Source organism: Octopus sinensis, linkage group LG2, assembly GCF_006345805.1.
Source record: "Octopus sinensis linkage group LG2, ASM634580v1, whole genome shotgun sequence".
Classification (NCBI taxonomy): Eukaryota; Metazoa; Mollusca; class Cephalopoda; order Octopoda; family Octopodidae; genus Octopus; species Octopus sinensis.
In genome coordinates, this window is record NC_042998.1 from 42,719,378 (window position 1) to 42,744,138 (window position 24,761).

Here is a 24,761-nt window from a genome sequence, read left to right on the forward strand (position 1 = left end):
TTAAACTTATTGCAACATTAACTATTTGAAAAATCAGAAAAGGTTTTGGTAATATTGTTGTAAATACAGAATAATTTGAAAGAGTTGAAGTAGCATATAGATACCAACTACATGAAACTGTCTTTGGTTCTATGAAACAAATTTGCTTTTAAAGCCCTCCTTCAAAATTTCATATTAATTTTCTGTTTAATTTGGTAAGAAACTGATATTTGACAGAAAATAATAGTAATTAAAATATCACCGCAGCTTATAACTGAACTTCATAGAAAAGCTTCAACATGGTCGCTTGGACTACTAGATACAGGAGCTAAATCTCATTCACAGCACATCCTTATAGTCTTAAAGGAAGGACACTGGATAAAGTAGCCCTAGATATACTTAGTTTGGGGAAAAGTATGATAATCGAGTGTTCGATCACGATTGATATTGGACTAAACAACAAATATTAGATGAAAGAATCTCGGTAAATATTGTAGAGATCAGAATTACATTCTTTTATACTGCATGGGTAGTCTCTCGACTCCGAGAATGACGATTCCTTAATTTATTACTGATCAACCAACACATGATTTGCTTATAATGATCAAATGCTTGTGCGTAAACGAACTCACCCACCTTCCTCTATTCGACATTGAATGTACAAATGTACGGTGTACCACTGTTAAATTTAGTGATCGCAGAGTAACATTAAGTGAAGCGGTTTGCTAGACAACACGAAGTACCATCCAGTACGAGAATCGAAACCACGATCTCGCGATCATGCGAGCAATACTCTCACTCTTTAATATTAATAAGTGGGCGTAACTTCGGTATATGTACCGGATACATTTCAAGAAAGTGTTGTTTTCTTTTTTATATATATGGGAGGTTAGGGGTGGGAGAAAAGGGTTTCTGTTATCTTCAGAAATATAAACAAAGTCACGTGTGTACTTATACCGAAGCATCGCGAATAAGTGAAAATAAAAGAGGAAAAAAGTTTATGTGTTTATTAAACACAAAATTTACATGACTCGAACGAAGTACGTACAGAACCAGAAGAAGAAACAGCTGAGAAGAATTCCAACTGGATCTGGTCAAACAGGAAGAGAAGTGAATTCCAAAGCATAATTTACTCTAAATCAACTAATGTCTTCAAATGAACAGGTTACAACACCAAGGTATCGTGGATCGGAGCACCTTAAATGTAGACAACGATACAGAATGTCGAAACAGAGTGACCTGGATGCGACCCCCTTAGCGTAAGGGCCGAAAAACTTGCTTGTGAAGATCTGAAAAAATACTTGACACCGGTTCCACATAGTTCTCTCCCCTTAGTTTATAAATTCTCTTGGCATGTTTATGCTATTTGATCGCGTAACTTTGTTTATATAATATTAAATCTCAATGTGAATAATGTCAAAATCGTTTTGCTTTCTGATTAGTCTTTAAAGGTAGGAAATCATTTGTAATTTTCCCTTCTTTTAAATAACTGATATGCATTGAAATAATATTAGCTATTTTATATGAGGAAGTTTTAGGGTCTGTCTCTAAGTTCCACTTTGTAGGGATTTGTAATGGTTAATTAAACCTGACACGGTTTTTTAATGGTAGTTCTTTTATCGGTTCATTCGAGATAATAAGCTGTATCAATTTTCGCGAGAGTTGATCTTTACATCTTGTTTTTGACGCTTAAAGCTGTTTTAAGTTGAGTAAATTTATAAGGTGGTCAGATATATGGTGTTCTGAAGGACATAGCGACATGTGAGAACCGGTTTCTGCGGAATCCTGGTTTAAGCACCCTGTATAACCCCTCGTATCCTTTTTATTTTTTGGAATTTTTAGAAAAGTTTTGCGAATTTGTTTTCTACTCACGGGAATTCATACAATTATGCAAAAACGAAACAAAATCATGTTTAGGCGTGTGATTTAAGTGCTATTTGTCTGTTATTTTTAGCATATCTCACGACCACCTACCTTTCGTTTTTTTTTGTTGCTGACATGTTTTGATGTTTTCTATTATTTTTCTCCCAATAAACACATTTAATGGTCCAACTAAAATTTCGAATTGTCCGTATTTTAAATTTGGATTTTAAGGACTTATAAAAAATCTTTTTTAAACTTTTTAGCTGGTATATTTTTTTAAATGTTTTGTTTTCATAATCGTATGAATTCCTTGTGAGTGGATTTGATAGACAGAAACTGAAGGGAGCTTGTTGTATGTATATATCTGTGAGTGTCTTTATATCTGTGTTTGTTCTCCCACCACCACTTGGCAACTGGTGTTGGTGCGTTTATGTCCCCGTAACTTAGCGGTTTGGCTAAAGAAATCTACAGAATAAATACCAGTCTTAAAAAAACGGGACTGTGGTCGATTCATTCGACTAAAATTCTTCAAAGTGGTACCTTAGCATGGCCACAGTATAATGACTGAAACAGGAAAAAATAGAAATATAAGAAATATAAGATCTTACAAGTTTATATAATATATCCTTTATGTAAGTTACTACAATACTATTTATATGGAACAAAGTTACTGTTTCTAATGGGTCAAGCAGCATCAATTGATAGTAGATTTGTATAGAGGAAAATATGCTTGAGAATTTATATAACGGTGGTAACACTCAAGATTAAGGTGAACAGCAATAAACAGATGAAAAAATCCACCTATATCATTATTGAGTGTTTAACCCTTTAGCATTCAGAATATTCTATCAAATGTAATGCTTATCTATTCACATTGTTTTTGAATTAAGCATGCATTATCTCATATCTTTGAGATTTCAACGATGTGATTTTTTTATTTTAAAAATAAAATTGTAGGGTATGTGTGAAAACCTCGATCTGCTCAGTTTGAATGTAAAACAGATGGAATATTTTGGCTGGATATGGCCAACTTAAATGCTAAAGGGTTAAGGTTTGATAATTCTACTTTAACAAATGCATCTTTATGTGTTTTCTTTTACTTGTTTCAGTCATTAGACTCCGGCCATTCTGGGGTACCATCTTGAAGAATTTTAGTCAAATGAATCAACCCCAGTACTTATTTTTTAAGCCTGGTACTTTTTCTTTATTGCCCTCAAGGGGCTAAACATAGAGGGGACAAACAAGGACAGACAAAGGAATTAAGTCGATTACATTGAGCCAGTGTGTAACTGGTACTTAATTTATCAACCCCGAAAGGATGAAAGGCAAAGTCGACCTCAGCGGAATTTGAACTCTGAATGTAAAGAACTCTAAGCGTTTTGCCTGGTGTGCTAACGTTTCTGCCAGCTCACCACCTTAATAAGCCTGGTACTTATTTTGGTGATCTCTTTTGCTGGGGCGCTACCTTGAGGAATTTTAGTTGAACTAATCAACTTCTTTTTCTTTTTAAACCTGGTACTCACTCTATTGATGTCTTTTGCCGAACTGCTAAGTTACAGGGACACAAACACAATAACACTAGTTGTCAGGTGGCAGTGGGAGATAAAAGACAGACACACACACATGATGGACTTCTTGCAGTTTCTATCTACTAAATCCACTCACAAAGCTTTGGTTTTCTTGAAGCTATAGTAAAAGACAGTTGCCCCGGGGTACTGGAGCTAAGCAAAAACATCCTTTTTAGGTGCATATTAATTTTCTTTGCTAAGAATTAAGAGGAAATAAAGATATGGTCAAAGGGATAAAATAGTTTCAGAAATGCTATTTTCTGTGAAATATTAGTACTTCAAGGGATGTTTACTGTAAAATATTGTTATATATTATATTTGTATTATTTCTTTTATGTTATATTTTTTATTTATATGTTTCATATTTTGTCTTTTTTCATTTTTCTTTCTAGATGCTTCAGAAATTCACCTCACTGTCTATGAAACCATTTTTGAAAAAAGTTCCCATATCTTCGGCCATTAATTGTTGTTCATATTCAGTATTTAAGTCTTTACAAAGAACCCCCAGAAAGCTTTTAGAAACAAATTTAGCCAATTTTTATTCGAGGCATTTGTCATATTTATCTGAAGAATATTTCTCAAGTTATTCAAATGCTTTCTTTAGAAGATGCTTTCCAAAAAGCTCCAGTGGTTTCAGGGCATCTCGTTTATTTTGTAATCAAATAGTTAATAGGTGTAAGATTGATGATAGAATAAAATCACATCCATTTACCTCAGATGTAGGGAATTCTTCAGTTAAAAAGCTGAATAATGTTAAACTGTTTCATCTGAAATCTCGGGGCCTAATTCAGCTTGCTGGCACAGATACTTCTAGTTTTCTACAAGGCCTTATTACAAATGATATGGAGCAGTTTCAGACAGACAATAAAAGAACAATGTATGCCATGATTTTGAATGTTCAGGTAAGACTTTATTTCAAATGTAATTTTGTCAGTGTTTATGATAGGCACAGGTGTTGCCATGTTGTTAAGAAGTTTGGTTCCCAACCACGTAGTCTTGAGTTCAGTCCTATTGCATGGCATCTTAGGCAAGTGACCGGCACTTCTTTATACAGCTGTCTTCATTCATACGCATCACATGTCCAAACAAATATAGTTTTCTCTCTTGCATGCTGCATCTGATACTTCTTATGCCCTGTTGTATATAATCCATGGCCATCCAAAAGCCTTGTAAGTGGATTTGGAAAATTGAAAGTAAAAGAAGACCATTGTATGTGTGTATGTATGTGTTTATACACACACACACATACATAACAATGTGAACAAGAATGGAGAAAAATCACATCTTTATTTGATAATTACACCATACATTGCTGATGATCATTTCTGTTGTGCCAGCATATTTAGATATAAAGAAAGGGTACATAATATCAATCAGACCAGTGTATCAGAAAATTTATACTTATCTTATCAAGGTAACCTAAAACAGGTTAAATTCAAAGTGAACTGAAATAATATCTATAATACATGAATGCATACAAAATGAATGTTAAGAAAAAATAGAATATTGAAGGAAAAACCAGTTTGATGATGTCAATAGATAACAAAAGAAAAAAAAATAAGCATAGAAATTCTACATCACGACATTTAGTTATCTATCTATCTATTTATGTATGCTAAAAGAATCTACAAAAATTATGCTTATTAGATTACAGGAAAAGCAATTATTATTAAGGTATTCTATATTATTGAAATGTGGAGGTGCAATGGCCCAGTGGTTAGGGCATCGGACTCGTGGTTTCGATTCCCAGACCAGGCGTTGTGAGTGTTTATTGAGCAAAAACACCTAAAGCTCCACGAGGCTCCGGCAGTGGGTGGTGGCGATCCCTGCTGTACTCTTTTGCCGCAACTTTCTCTCACTCTTTCTTCTGTTGGCCTGCTCGCTTAGCCAGCGGGGTGGCGTCATTTGAAGGCTAAAACAATGCGAAGCGCATTGTGACCAGCGATGTGTAGCAACATCTGATAGCCTGGTCGGTCACGGTGACAGTGATAATATTATTGAAATATTTAAATGGCTTTCTATATTTATAGGAACATTTCTACGTAAGATTGGTTATACAAGAGGAAGATAAAAATTAACTGCACTTTCACCATAACATATCTGTATTATTGTCACCCTGCCTTCTGCACATGCATGCTTATAGTTGGTACTATTGTGGTCACGTGATCGAAGTTTGAGCCTGATTGTGCCATTTTTCTTTCTGGCTTTACAGTGTAAGCATGACCACTCCATTAGCAATGTGTGCCAAAGAAGAACAGAGAGCAGTGATCCAAGAGATAGTAATGGTGAACCATTACATGTTTGTCCTTGATAGTCCTGTTTTTTTAACTGTAATGATGGGTTGAATGCTGATATTCTCTGAAGGGAGAGAATTTACTTGAATTTAGCTATAGTTGGACTATCAGTTGGAAAATGACATTGATCATCGAATTTCTTGAGAAGGCATGGCACTTTACTTAATGTTTCTTCAGTTTATTCAGCTGGGCAAAAATAAATATTAAAACTGACAGAGAACCTGATTGGTGTCAAGATAGGACAGCAGGATCAATGGGTCAATGGTCTGACCAAAAACCTTTGGGCATGAATAGGGATATGTGTAGTGTAACAATGAATTGCTATATCCTATCTTCATTCTTTTCTAAAATTTCTTGGGATTAAATTCATTTCATCATCATCATCATCATCATTGTTTAATGTCTGCTGTTCCATGTTTGCATGGTCTGATGAAAGTATGTTGGAGTTGAGTTTTCTACAACCAAATGCCCTTCCTGAGACCCCCCCCCCCCAGCTGTTTCCAAGTGAGATAATAATTTCTGTCATATGACAAATAGCCAGGACATGGTTATGCAGGGAATCTGAAACAAAGAACACCATATGAATGAGTCTTTTGTGTACAAAGATTGTGCTACATGTCAAGACATTTCGAGATCTCTGGACATGTTTTCATCATGAACTGCAAGTAAATGACAATATCACTGTTTACAACTAGCTAGCAAATATATGTGATGATGAGAGAACATATGAACTGAAACAAATATACACACACTCACAGACACGTATGTATGTTGTATGTACATATATACATACAGCAGGCTTTTGACATTTCCTATCTATCAAATCTACTCACAAGGCTTTGCTAAAGACACTTAGTAAAAGGCCATAAGGTTGTAGTAAAAGATACTTGCTCAAAGTGCCATGCAGTGGGATTGAACCTGAAAGCATGTGGCTAGGAAGTGAACCTTTTAAACCACACAACCATGCCTGTGCCTATTTCACAAGAAATAAATTTTTTGGTAATATTTGTTGTCAAAAAAAAACAAACAAAGCAAATAGAAAGTAGATAATTTATTAAAAAACAACAACAAACTTATCAAATGATGTGTTAACCCTTTACCATTCAGATTACATTGTCAAATGATTACATAATCAAATGTAAACTAAAGGTGGTTCAAATTCCGCCAAGGTCGACTTTGTCTTTCATCCTTTCAGGGTCGATTAAATAAGTATCAGTTATGCACTGGAGTTAATATAATTACTTAATCCGTTTGTCTGTCCTTGTTTGTCCTCCCTGTGTGTAGCCCCTTGTGGGGAGTAAAGAAATAAGATTACATTGTCAAATGTAATGCTTATTTATTCACATTGTTTTTAATTAATTGTGCATTATCTCATAATTTTGAGATTTCAACGATGTGATTGTTTATTATTAGAATGGCATTGTAGGGTAGGTGAGAGAAGCTTTATCTGGCCAGTTTGAGCATTAAACCGATTAAATATCCAGGCTAGATATGGACAGTTTAAATGCTGAAGAGTTAAACCATGACAAAAATAACTTAATTATATGTTATATTATAGAAACTGGAGAAGATGACATTGGGTTATTGCTGATGAATGATATTTTACTCAATATTTTCAGGGCCGCATTCTCTATGACATTTTCATCTATGCTCTTCCTAACCAATCTTCAGCTTTCTTCCTGGAATGTGATACCAGTATTATTAATGATGTAACAAAACTCCTAAAGAGATACAAAATTAGGAAAAAGGTATGTGCTTTGTATATGTCTAATTTTTAAAAAATTACCATTGAACAACACTTGTAAAATTATTTTCTAGTGATGACATTAGGAAGAGCATCCAGCCATAGAAACCATGCCAAAGCAGACAGTAAAACTTCACACCGTCTTCTGGTTCATCAGCTGCTGTAAAAATGTCCAACCCATGCCAGCATAGAAAGCAAATGTTAAATATGATCATCATCATCCACATCTACTCGGAGGTGCTGAAAAGTTCCTGGCTTTAGGTAAAAAAAAATACAGGTGGATCAGTTAATTATGATTTTATTCAGCATATTCATCTCTCAGATTCACACACTTATTCCAGCAGCCCTTCATTTTTTTAAAGCTCTGTAAAAGAACTTAGAAGGCTGGGCCTCCAACTAGGCCTTTCACAACACCCTTAAAACCAGGAACTTTTCAGCGCCCCTTCATACTTAGAAATTTTCATTGTTTCTTGATTAGTGAAATTTGCAGTCTCGCATGCAATTAAAACTAGTTCTGTATCTTCTTTTAAATATGGTACTTCCTTGTCTGTATGTGCACATGCATGCATATGTGTGTGCATGTGCTTCATATGTGTGTGCATGCATTTGTGTAAGTGTGCATGTAAAGATTAGTGAAATTTGTATGGCTCTGAAACATGGAGAGCCACCTGCAGCAACTACAAGATGATCCAGACCTTCATCAACAAATGTCTCCGGCAGATCCTCCATCCGAAGTGGTTCGACAGAGTGCCAAACACAGACCTGTGGGAAAGGGCCAACTAGGAGCCCATGCATGTTCAGATTAGATGAAGGAAATGGAGATGGATCAGACACACACTGCGGAAAGAACCTTCAAATGTGATACAACAAGCACTTGACTGGAACCCGCAGGGGAAAGGGAAGCAAGGACGCCTGAAGCAGACATGGAAGCAAAGCATTTTGGACGAGCTCAGGACCACCGGCCTGACATGGGAAACAGCCAAGAAACACGCCAATGACTGCAAAAAGCGGAAAACAACTGTTGAGGCCCTATGCTCCACAAGAGGCAAAAAGGATTAATAAGAAGAAGAAGTGTGTAAAGATGCAGGATCTAATTATTTTGAAGCATTTTGATAAAGAGTTTATAGGGAGGATTAACATATGTTAACATGGGGTTTGAAAAATAGTAAGCTAGTGAGTTGTGAGCTCTTATAGAAGAGAAAATATTTCTACAAAGTTATACAGCACTGAAAAAAGAATTGCCTGATGGGTTTAAGGCAAGACACATTGTGTGAATGGCAATAAATAAGAAGATTGATGCAACGGGGGGTGGGAGTAAGAGGAAGGTGTAGCAAACAGACTTTGAAGAATAGAGTTCATTATAGCAGAAGAAACACAGACATGAATTCCACTTATTTATAATCAAAGTGGCTGTTGTGGTTTTGGTTCAATCCTATTACGAGGTACCTTGGGTAAGTAAGTGTCTTCTAATATAGCCCTGGGCCAACCAAAGCCTTGTGAGTGGATTTGGATGTAAACCGAAAAGTCAGTCCTCTCTCTCTCTATATATATATATATATGTATGTATGTATATATATATATATATATATATATATATATATATATATCACCGTCACCATGACCAACCAGGCTATCAGATGCTGCTATACATCGCTGGTCACAATGCGCTTTGCATTGTTTTTAGCCTTCAAATGACGCCACCCTGCTGGCTAAGCGAGCAGGCCAACAGAAGAAAGAGTGAGAGAAAGTTGTGGCGAAAGAGTACAGCAAGGATCGCCACCATCCCCTACCGGAGCCTCATGGAGCTTTAGGTGTTTTCGCTCAATAAACACTCACAATGCCCAGTCTGGGAATCGAAACCGCGAGTCCGCTGCCCTAACCATTGGGCCATTGCGCCTCCACATATATATATGCATGTGTGTGTGTGTTTGTGTGAACCTTGTCTTGACATGACGGTTGTAAATGAGCATGATCATCACACAAGCAATGTTGTTTGTTTCCACTCTTCCATCAAAAACTTATCTAGCTATGGGGAAATATTACCTTTTTTGGAAACAGGTGAGGGTTAGTGACAGGAAGGCCATCTGGCCATAGAAAACCTGCCTGAACAAATACCATTTACTAGTATTTTGTAAATCAATACATATAAATATTATAATCCTTGAAAAGGATTTTCTTTCTACATTCGGATTTCATATTGTTTAATAACAAAACATCTGTATGAACGTAAGATAAAACTTTAAAACTTGTTTATAGAATAAAGTTTTTATAGTAATGCTATTTATGAACTTCTATTTGCTGCATTGTAACTTTTTATAATTACATTCATCATTATCATTATTTAACATCTGCTTTCCTTGCTGGCCTGCATTGGACATTGTCCAACTCTCGAGCCTTACAAACTATATTTATATATCACTCTTTAAGCTCACAGTTTAGATGCAGTGCAATGTTATCAGTGATCAAACTGCAGTTTTGAGTGATGAAAATTTTGACATCATATTACAAGCAATAAATTTTTAAGTGAAGTTAATAGTCTTTGAGTGTTTCTGAATGGCTAATATTTCTTCCACACTGTGATCACTTTTTATAAAAGTCAACTGAAATATTATGACATACAAGTTAATGAAGAAGTATTATGATGTTTACATTTATATCTTTCTATTTTTAAAAGGTTTCTATTGAAAATACTGAAGACAAATTTCAAGTATGGGCTTCATTTAGTCCTCCTTTAGCACTTTCAAACTTATTGTCATCTGAAAAGAATTCAAAGGTTGAAATTTGTGAGCCTGATCCTAGAATTCAAGACTTTGGTTCCAGATTAATTTTACCTCATGATACTTCTTGTAAGTTAAACTGATAATTATTTTGTGATACATTTTGAAAATAGCTTAGGAATAAATAACTATTTGAGAAAAGTAAGGTAACATCTGATTTTTCTTCCAGCAATGAATGAACCATGAAAAACTGTCAGATCACACACAATTTATATTTAGGTTCATACAGCTGTTTCTACAGCTGGATGCCCTTCCTAATGGAGTGGTTGGCTTTAGGAAGGGCATCCAGCTGTAGAAACACTGCCAGATCAGACTGGAGCCTGGTACAGCCTCCTGGCTTCCCAGACCCCGGTCGAACCGTCCAACCCATGCTAGTATGGAAAACAGACGTTAAACAATAATGATAATGATGATACATAATCTATATAACAGATGCAGGTGTGATTGTGTGGTTTGAAGTTTGCTCCTTAACCACATGATTTTGGGTTCAGTCCCACAGTGTGGCACTTTGGGCAAGTGTCTTTTATCTTCACCACAGGCCAACGTCCAGCTTGTGGATTTGGTAGGCAGAAACTGAAAGAAGCTTATGTATATATATATAGCATGGAAGGCAGACGTTAAACGATGATGATGATGATGATGATTATATTTACAAATATGTGTGCGTGTGTGCTTGTTTGTGTGTGTTACTATCTCTTTACTTTGACATTGCATGATAGTTGTCACTGTTACATAAGTGCCCTTAGTTTACAATCTTCTGAGAAATGTCTGGTCATGGGGAAATATTGCCTTACTTGGAAACAGGTGATGGTTGGTGACAGGAAGGGCATCTGCCTCAAAACGTTCTACACAACCCATGCAAGCATGGAAAAGGGGATGTTAAACAACGATGATGATGATGATAATATTCCTACATTACTCCTTTTTACTCTTTTACTTGTTTCAGTCATTTGACTGCGGCCATGCCGGAGCACCACCTTTAGTCAAGCAAATTGACTCCCGGGACTTATTCTTTGGAAGCCTAGTACTTATTCTATCGGTCTCTTTTGCCAAACTGCTAAGTTATGGGGGACATAAACACACCACCATCGGTTGTCAAGTGATGTTGGAGGGACAAAAACAGACACACAAACACACACACACACACACACAAATATATATATATATATACACATACATATATATATATGACTGGCTTCTTTCAGTTTCCGTGTACCAAATCCACTCACAAGGCTTTGGTCGGCTTGAGGCTATCGTAGACGACACTTGCCCAAAGTGCCACGCAGTGGGAATGAACCTGGAACCATGTGGTTGGTAAGCAAGCTACTTACCACATAGCCACTCCTGCACCTATTGTTCATATCTGTTATAATTCACAACCATTTGAATACTACACCCATCATTCATCCTCTATCACTTCTCTATTCCTTAACTGCTCTTATCATTCATCTGTCTAACACTTATGTCTCTGTTTCTCCTGCTTTTAATATTCATGCTTCTTGTGCTCATATCATACAAGCAGCATCATTCATTTCCATTTTCAATATATTGTGAGAACAAGTCTGGCCATGGGGAAATATTACCTTGCTTGAAAACAGGCAAGGATTGGTGACAGTGAGGGCATCCAGACAGAAAATCTGCCTCAATGAACTCCATCTGACCAATGCAAGCATAGCATAGTGGATGTTAACTTGATAATGACTGACGATGGGTTTTTAATTGAGTGATAAAATCCAAAAATTAAAACCACATGGAAACTTGAAATAAATTTCATTTAATGTTGTGTTTTAAATTTAATTTTCTTACTTAAAACATTGAAAAGCATAGTTTATTTTTCTCATTTGTATAATGTTGTAATATAAATTATGTTGTCATTGGTTACAAGTTATGTATTGTCATTTAATGAATCACTTTGTTTAAGTACATTAACTATTATTTATCATATTTAAATAAAATCTGCTATTCTTGCCTATGGTTTTATTTCTGTTCACCTAATAAACAGCTAAGAAATCTGGTGTTAGGATATCTTATTCTATATTCTACTCTTTTACTTGTTTCAGTCATTTGACTGTGGCCATGCTGGAGCATTGCCTTTAGTCGAGCAAATTGACCCCAGGACTTATTCTTTGTAAGCCTAGTACTTATTCTATTGGTCTCTTTTGCCAAACCGCTAAGTTACGGTGACATAAACACACCAGCATCGGTTGTCAAGTGATGTTGGGGGGACAAACACAGACACAAAAACATACACACACACACACATATATATATACATACAATGGGCTTCTTTCAGTTTCCATCTACTAAATCCACTCACAAGGCTTTGGTCAACCCAAGGCTATAGTAGAAGACACTTGCCCAAGATGCCATGCAGTGGGACTGAACCCAGAACCATGTGGTTGGTAAACAAGCTACTTACCACACAGCCACTCCTACGCCTATAACTTTTTATTAATTGCTTTTATTCTTTAGAAGTTGGCTACAGTTGTAATACAGATTTAAACCTATGACTTGGCTTTAATTTCCAATTAGCATCCTCACCCATGCCAGTGTCACATTAAAAGCACCTGTACAAGTGCCATGTAAAAGGCACTCAGCACACTCTGTAAAGTGACTGGTGTTAGGAAGGGCATCCAACCATAGAAAAATAAGCCAAATCAGATCAGCACCTGGTGCTGCTCTCCTGTTTGACAGCTCTGGTCATACTGTCCAACCCATGCCACCATGGAAAATGGATGTTAAATGATGATGAAATGGTAAATTGGCAATTGGTGGTGGGTTGGCAATAAGTACTGAGTTGGCAGCAGTGAGTTGGTAATAGGTGGCAAGTTGGCATATTGACAGTGAAGTGGTAGTAGGTGAATTGGCACAGTTGTTAGAGTAATCAGACAGAATGTCTTATGTATATGTTCTGCTCCCCTGTGCTTTAAGGTCAAATCCTGCCAAGGTCTACCTTGCCTCTCTTTTTTTTTTCTTTCTTTTTTGAGTTGATCACAAATGTACCAATCTATGTCAGCCAATTATCAGAATTGTAAGTAATGTTGCACTGGATGCTTTGTGTGTCCTCCTTCCTCATTGTGTTTTGCATTCAAATTCCACCCTGGCTTATATGAGTGACAGACCTTTTCTATTACTGTCTAACACCACCACTTGGTGCCTTGGGGTCCCTTTAATAGATTCCACTCTGATGTAGGCATTTGATTTGAAAATACCTTCCTCCTTCCCTCCAGTTTCCAAGGATCTGTAAAGGGTCATAAGCACTGAACATTAATGGAATTTGTAGTTATGTGGTACCAGTGCCGGTGGCACATACGAAAACCATCCGAACGTGGCCGTAGCCAGTACCGCATTGACTGGCCTCCGTGCCGGTGGCATGTAAAAAACACCATCCGAGTGTGGCTGTTCGCCAGCCTCGTCTGGCACCTGTGTCGGTGGCACATAAAATCACCCACTACACTCTCGGAGTGGTTGGCGTTAGGAAGGGCATCCAGCTGTAGAAACACTGCCAGATCTGACTGGGCCTGGTGCAGCCTTCAGGCTTCCCAGACCCCAGTTGAACCGTCCAACCCATGCTAGCATGGAAAGCGGACGTTAAACGATGATGATGATGATGATGATGATCCCTCTTGACTAACAGCAAAAAAAAAAAAAAGTATATCTTTGAAATAAGATTGAACATAGTACCTTTATTTTAATGCATACTATCAATACTTCTACTCTGCCAAAACATTTGCTCCTGAGCAGCCACCATAGAAAAATAGATATACAATAATGGATATTACAATTTTCAACCTGATGCAGTACCTTCACATCAGTCCTAATAATGTATCTGAATTTAGATTGTTATCATTTAACGTCTAATGTTTTCAAAAGGTGTTTGCTACATCTGGGTCCTTTGTTGTTGGAGGTAATTACGGCATTATCTAATTCTTGGTTTTTACTACTTCTTTTCCTAAATAAAAGCCTTTATTGTTTAACTGTCAACTGATAATGGTAGTCATCGCAACAAGTTTACAATTACTTTAGTTACACAATGGAAAATAGCAATCCTAGTTGGTGCAATGACACTGAAGCCACAACAAAGCAGAGTTGTTTAAAGAATTGTTTCTTATATGAATGCTTTATTTCTGTTGTATATTGAATGTCATCTCTGATACATAAATATATATGTCAAGAACAAATGTGAAATCAATTTTCTTTTTTTTTTAATTTTTATTTTGTTACCTCCTGTGATACCCATTTAGTGAGTCTTTCTTAATTTTCGTGTAGTGAAAATTTCAAACAATTGTGGGATGGTGAAAATTTAGTTCTCGGTTGTTTTGCATATGTCATTGTAGTAACTTGGGCTAGTGTCTTCTACTGCTCCAAGCCAATCAAGGCTTTGTGTCTGGGTTTGGCAGACAGAAACTGAAAGAAGTGGCGAGCTGGCAGAAACATTAGCACGCCGGATGAAATGCTTAGTGGTATTTCATCTGCTGTTACATTCTGAGTTCAAATTCCGCCGAGGTTGACTTTGCCTTTCATCCTTTCGGAGTCGATAAATTAAGTACCAGTTACGCGCTGGGGTCGATGTAATTGACTTAATCCCTTTGTCTGTCCTTGTTTGTCCCCTCTATGTTTAGCCTCTTATTGGCAATAAAGAAATAAGAAACTGAAAGAAGCCTGTCGTGTGTGTGTGCATTTGTAGACATACTTGTGTCCATGCATAAATACACATGTACATACTTGCATGTATACATATATACATGTATGCATGGGGCATCAGTTTTTTTCTTTTTGGGGGAGTCATTTGTATGAATTTAGAGAAAGATGTTTAGCTCATCAAAGAAAAGCTGTATTTGAAAACAAATCTGTAGAAATAATCTTGGGAATCATTTTATCAAACTTATGTATTGAATCTGCCATTTGCATCAATGGCTGCTTCAATATGCAGAAGCATTGACATGCCTGAATCAGATGATCTCTATCAATATAGACAGAGCAGATTTGAGAGATTGTATAGTGTTATGGGGGTGTTGACTGACCTCTCTCTCAACTATGCTCCATACATAATAGTCCAGTGGATTGAGGTCTGGTGAGCTAGGAGAACATGATCATGGAGATTAGTATGCACCCACTCTTGGGTTGTCCTAGCTTTATGAGACAGTGCATAGTTTTGTTGGAAGACACATAGTCTTCTGTTGCATACTCTGTCCATCCAGGGCCTCACAATTTTCTCAAGAAACAAATATAAAACTACTAGCATACATGTATAAACTGAAATGTGCATTTCAAAATGTTTTGTTACATAATAATGATAATGTTAATTGTGGTATGTTTATGTATTGTTTTACAAGATTCTTGATGTCAAAATGTCTCTTGAAACAAATATGTTTATATTTGGGGATGGTTATGTTTTGCCAGGTAAACACACACACACTATTTATTTGATCTTCACTTTAGTTATATTAGTATTATTTTTTGTTTAGTTTATTTGTCTGTGAAAGTCCTTCCGTCACACATTTTGTGACCTCTTCAGTGACACTTTATTCCATGTGTCTCCTCTTGCCCTGCCTTTTCCATTTTTCTCTTTTGTAGTAATAAAACTAATGTGAAATAGAAATAATACATTTCTAAATATCTCAGAGAGATTTATGCAGTAGTGGTACGATAAAGGCCCTTTATAGTTTTGTAATCAGTGAATTTATTTCACTAGAATTCCTATATGTTTACAAGAGCTAGATAGGCATCTCCAATTAGCAGGCCATGCTACTCCAGACTGATGATGAGCAAAGACTCAGAAACTAGTCTCTGGGTGCAGGCTTAGCTGAGTGAAGGTGCTAATCGCCCCCTTGTAAACATAAGGACACAGGAAATGTGTCAAGGCCGACAGGAAGCATTGCTGCTTCCTAGGGCTAAATAGCAGTAGCATGATTCCCTTCATGAGACTCACATTAAGTTGACAGTATACAACTACTTTACCGTACCACTACTGCATAAATCTCTCTGAGATATTTAGAAATGTATTATTTCTATTCAAATAAATAGTGTGTATGTTTAATTAACAAAAGATGACCATCTCCAAATATAGCAATAACCGTGGTAGTTATGATCAAATTTGTATGTGCCAGTAATAGAGGCAAAGGTAAGTAAACTTTCCATAATATTCATGATGCCATCTGAAATTATTATAATTATAGTCACTTTGCATATTTCCATATAGGTGTATCAGATCCAGAAGAGGAATATCACATAAGACGATATGAAATGGGTATTGCTGAAGGAACATCCGATCTCCCTCCAGGCAGCTGCTTTCCTTTAGAAAGTAATCTGGTATTTTTAAATGGTGGTAAGTTGTATCATTTCAGTCAAAGTTTTTATTCATATACTTATATATATGGGGTGCCATGTAAAAGCACCTGTGCTGGAACCATGCAAAGGTGCGACTGCCAGTGCCACATAAAAGCACCCGTTGTCAGTGCCATTAAAAGTGCCTGTGTTGGTGTCATGTTAAAAGCACCCAGTATGCTCTGTAAATTGGTTGATATTAGGAAGGACATCCAGCTGAAGAGACCATGCCATAACAGACAAATGTAGCCTCGGCAGCTCTCCAGCTGGCCAGTTCCTATCAAATCGTCTAACCCATGCCAGCATGGAAAATGGACGTTAAACAACAATAATGATGATATATATATATATATATATATATATACATATATATATATATATACACACCCACCCACCCAGAATCACACTAATAACTTAGGAATGAAATTTAGGATTTCTTGTTTCTCTCTCTCTCTCTCTCTCTTTTACTCTTTTACTTGTTTCAGTCATTTGACTGCGGCCATGCTGGAGCACCGCCTTTAATCAAGCAACTCGGCCCCGGGACCTATTCTTTGTAAGCCCAGTACTTATTCTATCGGTCTCTTTTGCCGAACCGCTAAGTGACGGGGACATAAACACACCAGCATCGGTTGTCAAGCAATGCTAGGGGGACAAATACAGACACACAAACATATATATATATACGACAGGCTTCTTTCATTTTCTATCTACCAAATCCACTCACAAGGCTTTGGTCGACCCGAGGCTATAGTAGAAGACACTTGCCCAAGGTGCCATGCAGTGGGACAGAACTCGGGACCATGTGGTTGGTAAGCAAGCTACTTACCACACTGCCACTCCTGCACCTATGAATTGATTTTGATAAAACTTTTCCCAGATGGTTTGTACACTATGGAAACACCATTGTTATGTTTTCATTATTCTGTGTAACGTCCTTTCTTTTTTATTTCCTTGGTGCTCATACGGCTAAATAATTCATTATGTCAATAAATGTTATAATATTATTATGGTTTTCTGTTAAATATATACTTAATGTATGCTTAATATGTATCATTACCCTTCATTTTCTGAAAAACAATGTCTAGATGGGTTATTTTCATTCAAAAGCTATTAGCCTGGTTCACCCAAAAACTAAAGAATCTGAAATAAAAAAAGAAAGGACTTTATGAAGAATAATAAAAACATAACAATGGTGTTGCCACAGTGTACAAACCATCTGGGAACAGTTTTATCAAAATCGATTCACAGAAAACTGAGAAATCCTAAATTTCACTTCTGAGCTATTAGTGTGATTCTGGGTGTATATACGAGGTCTGATCAATAAATATCTGGACTTTTACCATAGTAACGAAGCTAAAGCATGCAGAGTGAAGCCACTTGGCAAAGATTAACCTTGAACTCTGCTGTGCATGCGCACTAAGTTTTAACGTTCTAGCTCATTTCTGCTGTTTACTGCAGTGCTTGGAAGGAAGGTATGTAGCGTGTAATCATCGCATTGACCATGACAGAGAAAGTTGTCATGGCGATATCTACTCAGAGGCCTAACCAAAGTTGCAGAAAGTGTACAAAGAGGAATGTATGAGCTGCACACAAGTGTACGAGTGGTTCAGATATTTCCAAGATGTCCGAAAAAATGTTGATAGTGACGAATTTTCTGAGAGACCCACAACCAGCAGAACTGAGAAAAACATTGCAGCGGTGAGGGGAAATCATCGAATCACCATCTGTGAGTTATCAGAGGATGTACAGATTAGTTACGGTTCAGTTCAGTCTATTATCACTGAGAATGTGTCTGCCAAGTTTGTGTCAAAACTGCTTTCAGCTGACCAAAAAGACTCTCGGGTTTCAGTTGCACAAGATCCCCTTGATTGTGTTGAGAATGATGAAAACTTTTTGAAAACTTTGCCTAGGTCTCTGAGCAGGTATCGCCAAGCGTTTGGCAAAATTTAGTGCAGATTCTCTACTCAACTTTCTCTGTCATTGTCAATGTGGCAATCACATGCTACACACCTTCCTTCCAAGCACTGCTGTAAACAGCAGAAGTGAGCTAGAACGTTAAAACTTAGTGCGCATGCGCAATAGTGTTCAAGGTCAATCTGTGCCAAGCAGCTTCACATCCCATGCTTTAGCTTTGTTACTAAAGCAGCAGTCCGGATACTTATTGATCAGACTTTATATATGTATAATCATTTATAATTTGGCTTTGTAATGTCCCTATATCTCTTTATGCTTGTGGCAAATCAAAGAAATCAATCTGTTCAATAAGAAGGCAGTGAACTAACAGTCATTAGCATACCTGATAAAATGCTTAGTGGCATTTTGTCTGTCTTTACATTCTGAGTTCAAATTTTGCTTTTCATCCTTTTGGGGTTAATGAAATAACCCCACCAAAAATTTCAGGCCCGGTACCTCTAGTAGAAAAGATTATGAATATTATTAAGGTGATGAGCTGGCAGATTGATGGACAAAATGTAAGGCGGTGACCTGGCAGAAACGTTAGCACACTGGGCAAAATGCTTAGTGGTATTATGTCAGCTGCTATGTTCTGAGTTCAAATTCCGTCAAGGTCGACTTTGCCTTTCATCCTTTCAGGGTCGATAAATTAAGTACCAGTTATGCACTGGGGTCGATGTAATCGACTTAATTCCTTTGTCTGTCCTTGTTTGTCCCTTCTATGTTTAGCCCACTGTGGGCAATAAAGAAATAAGAATGCTGGACAAAATGCTTAGAGATATTTCTTCTGGTTTTATATTCTGAGTTCAAATTCCACCAAATTAACTTTGCCTTTCATCTTTTGGGGGTCAATAAAATAAGTACCAGTTGAACACTGGGGTCAATGTTACTACCCCCTCTTGTAAAATTTCAGGCCTTGTGTCTGTAGTAGAAGAATTATTATGATTCTTACTGAAAATTGCTATCACTGAGTGGATCATATAATGTATTTCTAGACGTTAAGTTTTTGAGTTTACACCTTACTGCAGAAACCATATCTGAACCTTCAGAAAGACATTAGCTCTGTTTGTCAGGGATTTTTGCACTTGGTCTAGAAATTATTGTCATTACTGTCATTTTCCTTTTTCTACTTAAATTTTTTATGAGTAGTGGAGTGGAGTGGAAGAAATAATAGGTATACATAATTACGCCCCTTCCTATTGCTCGAGGACAATAGAATCAGTAGACAAAAGCAATATTTTTTTAGTACTTATTTTTTACTGTTAATAGAACACGTTTGTACTGATTTTTGTTGGATAAGTTTAGCTAGTTACATCTTTCTCCTCAGATCAGCAGTTGTTTTGGCCAATGTAATTCTCCTCCTCCTCATTATCATCATCATTACCACCACCACCGTCATCATCATCATCTCATCATCATTTCTTCCAGATGTTTGCATGTTAGGCAAAATGCTTAGTGGTATCTCATTCTGAGTTCACATACCACTGAGGTCAACTTTGCCTTCCATCCTCTTGGTATTGATAAAATAAGTACCAGTTGAGCATTGGGGGTAATCAACTTACCCCTTCCAAATTTGTTAGCATGTGCCAAAATTTGAAACCATTGTTATTATTATTATTTTTGCCTTTCATCCTTCAGGGTAGATAAGTACCAGTTGAACACTAGGGTTAATGTAATCAACTTACCCCCTCCCCCGAACTTGCTGGCCTTGTACCAAAATTTGAAATTATTATTATTTTTTTTAGTGAGTTTCCAAAAAGGTTGTTACATTGGACAAGAACTTACTGCTCGGACTCACCATAGAGGAGTTATTCGAAAACGCCTCATGCCTATTTTCTTCCAAAGGTAAGAACTGATTTATACAATTTAAAAAACAAAAGAATTTTTCTCTTTTTTTATCTATATAGAATTGCTTAAAAAGAAATTGTTTACTTTTTATGTCATAAGAACTTTAGAAACTTCGAGAGAACGTGAAATAATTCAGTTTTAAAGCAGATAAAACTATAAATAATAGCATGTGAAGCCTTCAGCTTTTACTATCCAAAGAGTTTTTAACCCAGTATTTACTCACTATTATTTATAGCTTTATTTCAAGTGCCTATATTTTAGTACAGCTCCTTAGGTGAAAAAGAAAATCTTAAATTCTTTTATTGTTCTACTCATTGAACTGGTGCACTGCCAGAGCACTATCTTCAAGTGTTACAATCAGTTATATTAACCTGGTGTCCTGTCTGGTTGTTATTGACTCATAAAAATGAACGTCAATGTAAAGTAACATAACATGCCAAATTTTGCCTACATGGCATTGGTCAGCATTAAGGTATGGAACTCAATATAAAGTTATAAATAATAGTGAGTAAATACTGAGTTTAAAATCCTTTGAATAGTAAAAGTTGAAGGCTTCACATGCTTATTATTTATAGTTTTATTTACTTTAACTAAATGCACCATCCAAGCGGGATCGTTGCCAGAGCAGCCAACTGGCTTCCGTACCCGTGGCACGTAAAAGGGCACCATTCGAGCGTGATCATTACCAACATCGCTTCACTGGCACATGTAAAAAGATTCAAGCGAGGTCATTGCCAGTACCGCCTGACTGACCCCCGTGCCGGTGGCACGTAAAAGGCACCCACTACACTCTTGGAGTGGTTGGTGTTAGGAAGGGCATCCAGCTGTAAAAACTCTGCCAGATCAAGATTTGAGCCTGGTGCAGCCATCTGGTTTGCCAGACCTCAGTCAAAATCGTCCAACCCATGCTAGCATGGAAAGCGGACGTTAAACGATGATGATGATGAAATGCTATGCAGTGAGGCCAAACCCAGAATCATATGTTTGTAATCTACATAGCCTGGTAGCCATGCCTGCTTCCATACATGTGATGGCAGGAAATGAGAGAATTAACATATAATTATAGTGAGGAGGATAGGAGATGAAGCACTGAAGGCCACTCTGAGCCTTATGAAGGAGATGACTAAGGATCAAGATATCTGGCACACTGCTGTACTCAAGAAGACTCGTCTGCCACAATAGAATTGATACTGGAGCTGGTGTCACTTAAAAAAGCACTTGTACTGGTGTCACATAAAAAGCACCCAGTACACTCTGTGGAGTGGTTGGCATTAAGAAGGGCATCTAACCATAAAAACCATGCCAGAACAGACAATGGAGCCTGGTGTGGTCCTCTGGCCTTACCAGCTCTGGTCAAATTGTCCAACCCATGCCAGCATGGAAAATAGATGTTACATGATGATGATGTAAGTGGTTGAGTAATCAATAGTGAAATAAAATTACAAGTTTATTCATTCATTTCTTGTGATGTGATCCTTGAAAGTTAATGTGCAGACTATATGGAATGTTGCCAGTTTAAGAGTGAGTCTTGGGTAGAATATTTGAGCAGGATCTTTAAGCATAGATAGAAATCATGCATAGAAGGCATAATGTACTGGATATCGTTATAACTTCATAAAGTTGAATAGCGCATTTTCACATGTTTACTCGTGTGCAAACAGGTTAATATTGCTACAGTTTCTCTAGTTGCCTTCTTTCTGGCTTAGAAGTGGTTTTCAAATTATTGGTGTAAAAAAAAAGTTTATGTTCTAGAAAATGTTTTGAAGTAAATAAAATTCCTTATGATATTCTTCAATTGAATGTAAACTCCACATATATGGAAATAGGAGAGTTCTGCGAGTTCATTTGCTGTTAGGGTGGGTGAATTCTACTATTTTGGGTGCTTGTCCTGTCTGAGATATCTCAGAGAGAAAGAGGTGGGGTACATTTAAGTGTTGTTGCCTTGTTTACAAAATTGAGAATAAAAAATGGTAAAAGTAAAAGAGTGGAAAAAAACTGTGAGAGGGTAATGTGAATATTGCCCAAGGTGAATGACGGGGTGGTAGTAAAGTGTGAATCAAATTCTCACAGAACCTATCTCCCAAACAGCAATTCATTTCACTTCTGTTTAATGCAGGACAGAACTTGCAAGTTATGCACCATGTAAGAGAAAAGATTGTAAAGTAACAAGAATCTCCATTTGCTTTTCCACAGACAAGGAACTCAGCAAATACATTATTGGAGGCGGTCATAGTAAAAAGTGAAGCAGTTCTGATTTAATAAAGTTTATATTTTATGTTTGGAATTGTTTATTTATTTTTGACTTATGTATGAAAGTCAAATGTTGATATTTCTCTTGAAAAAAAATGTATACTGGTAGAAAAATTTAAGGAAGAATAAAATTTATTAAACAGATAATGATTGTTTCATTTTTAAAATTTATGTTTTACATATAGCAGGCATGGCTCAGTAGTTAGAGCATTGGTCTCACTATCATGAGGTAGTGAGTTTGATTCTTGGAATGGGCTGTGTTTTGTGTTCTTGAGCAAGACACTTTATTTCATGTTGCTTCAGTTCACTCAGCTGTAGAAATGAGTTGCAACATTTCTGCTGCCAAGCTGTGTCAGCCTTTGCCTTTCCCTTAGATAACATCAGTGGCATAGAAAGGGGAGGCTGGTATGCATGGACGACTGCTGGTCTTCCATAAACAACCTTGCCTGGACTTGTGCCTCAGAGGGGAACTTTCCAGATGCAATCCCATGGTCATTCATGACCAAAGGGGATCTTTACCCTTTTAACAGGTAAGCCACCAAAGAGATAGGCACAGCTGCTGAAATCAGCTCAAGGTGGCCATGGTTGATAAGAGACCAAAAGTGGAACCCTTCCATTGGTGAGGACTAGTTCAGTCCTTGCTACTTCACTCAGGCAAATTGTAAAGGCTAAAGGGGGGAAAATATTTGTGACCCTAAGAAACCTGTTAATGACACAAAGGTTCCAACATTGCAATGAATTTAGAAAGAGAGCTTGTAAAATCTCTGAATTACGCTTGCAGTTTTTGCATGGGGCAAAGAATCACCAATGTTTATTTCATTCCAGATAATGTTTAAAGAATAAGATGCATTACAAACCTTTAAACCATAAAGCTTATTTTGCACAATTATTGTTAGACATCACATGCTTAAGGCTTAGTACATGCTAGACAGGGTATCCCAGATTTAACTCTCTGTTTCAATGAAATTGAGCAAATTTTTTTAAAAACTCAGAATTTTATGTCTATTAGTTAATTATCATACAAAGACAAGTAGATTTATAAATTTTCAATAAAGTTTTGATACTTTATTGAAAATTTTCAACATGTATTGTGTCTGTATCCCTGCAAATTTCAAATCTATTCTTAGCATTGCAAAACACATTTTGAAGCATTTCAGGAGTTATCTCCTACACTGCTAACTGAATGCATTCTTTAAGTTCAGCTAAACTATTGCTCTATCCCGGGGAGAGTGGTAGAAAAAAAATGATTGCAGCCAAATTGAAAAGAAGTTGTCATGGGCAGATAAGTGGGATCCAAAAAGAATGAAACTAAAATTATAAAAGAATTTATAAAAATTATAAAATTATAAGCAAAATTTTAAATTTATACACTTTTAACACAATATACTTAAATAATGGGAGTTTTTAAAAAAATTGCCCAATTTCACTGTTCATTCTGGGACTCCCTGTATTTACTCAAAATTGAAAAGTTATTGCTTATTTAGTAGTTCATTCTGTTGTCTTGTAATGTGAGTTACTAGATTTTGGCAGATTCTGTGTCAATAACATTTGGCTGCTAATTCTATTGTTCATAGTTTTTGTTTTGTATTTTAGCGAGCCCGGAGAGATTATGAAAGACAAGCCAATTGTTGATTCTACAGGGAAAAGTATTGGCAAATTTCGAGGTAACATTGGAAAACATGGCTTAGCTTTATTGCAATTGAAACCTGTTCTACAGATTCAAGATGGATATTTTGATTTGGACAATCACAAAGTGAAAGCTAAAATACCTGCATGGTGGCCAAATCTGAATATTTAGCAGTTTGAAGAAGCTAATTAAATATCTTACTAAACCCAGATGTACCTAACCATCAGAAATTATAATAATTTATTAAAAATATGTTTGAATATCTGAAGATGTTTCTTGCTTATTTTAAGATTTTTTTCTGTTTCCAAATTATATAATTTTATAAAAGACATACTAAAACACACTTTTTAGATATCCTGATTTTATGAACAATCCAGAAAGTTTGATTTATTCCAGAAATGTTTTAGTTATAAATTAGATGTTCAGATAAAAGGTGTTGTAAACATATTTTGCTGGCATTTGATAATTAAATAATTGGGCCACATTCTTCTCTGATCTTGTTACCAAAACAACAATACAACCACATGTGAT

General features: G+C 36.5%; 1 protein-coding gene across 3 annotated transcripts; it reads left to right on the top strand.

The window, feature by feature from the left end:
- Nucleotides 1–967: 967 nt before the first annotated feature.
- On the top strand, nucleotides 968–24,495 carry LOC115232329 (putative transferase CAF17 homolog, mitochondrial). 3 transcript variants are annotated; one of them, XM_029802152.2, is made up of 7 exons: nucleotides 968–1,430; nucleotides 3,803–4,312; nucleotides 7,324–7,452; nucleotides 10,123–10,294; nucleotides 16,428–16,553; nucleotides 20,251–20,350; nucleotides 24,197–24,495. In XM_029802152.2, exons 2-7 carry the CDS (start codon nucleotides 3,803–3,805, stop codon nucleotides 24,399–24,401), a joined length of 1,242 nt encoding a protein of 413 aa, XP_029658012.1. In that variant the 5' UTR covers nucleotides 968–1,430; the 3' UTR covers nucleotides 24,402–24,495. The 3 variants fall into 3 exon arrangements, with proteins under 3 accessions (XP_029658012.1, XP_036368591.1, XP_036368599.1); XM_036512698.1 differs by lacking the exon at nucleotides 968–1,430 and adding an exon at nucleotides 1,486–1,684; XM_036512706.1 differs by lacking the exon at nucleotides 968–1,430 and adding an exon at nucleotides 3,278–3,586.
- The last annotated feature ends 266 nt before the right edge of the window (nucleotides 24,496–24,761 follow it).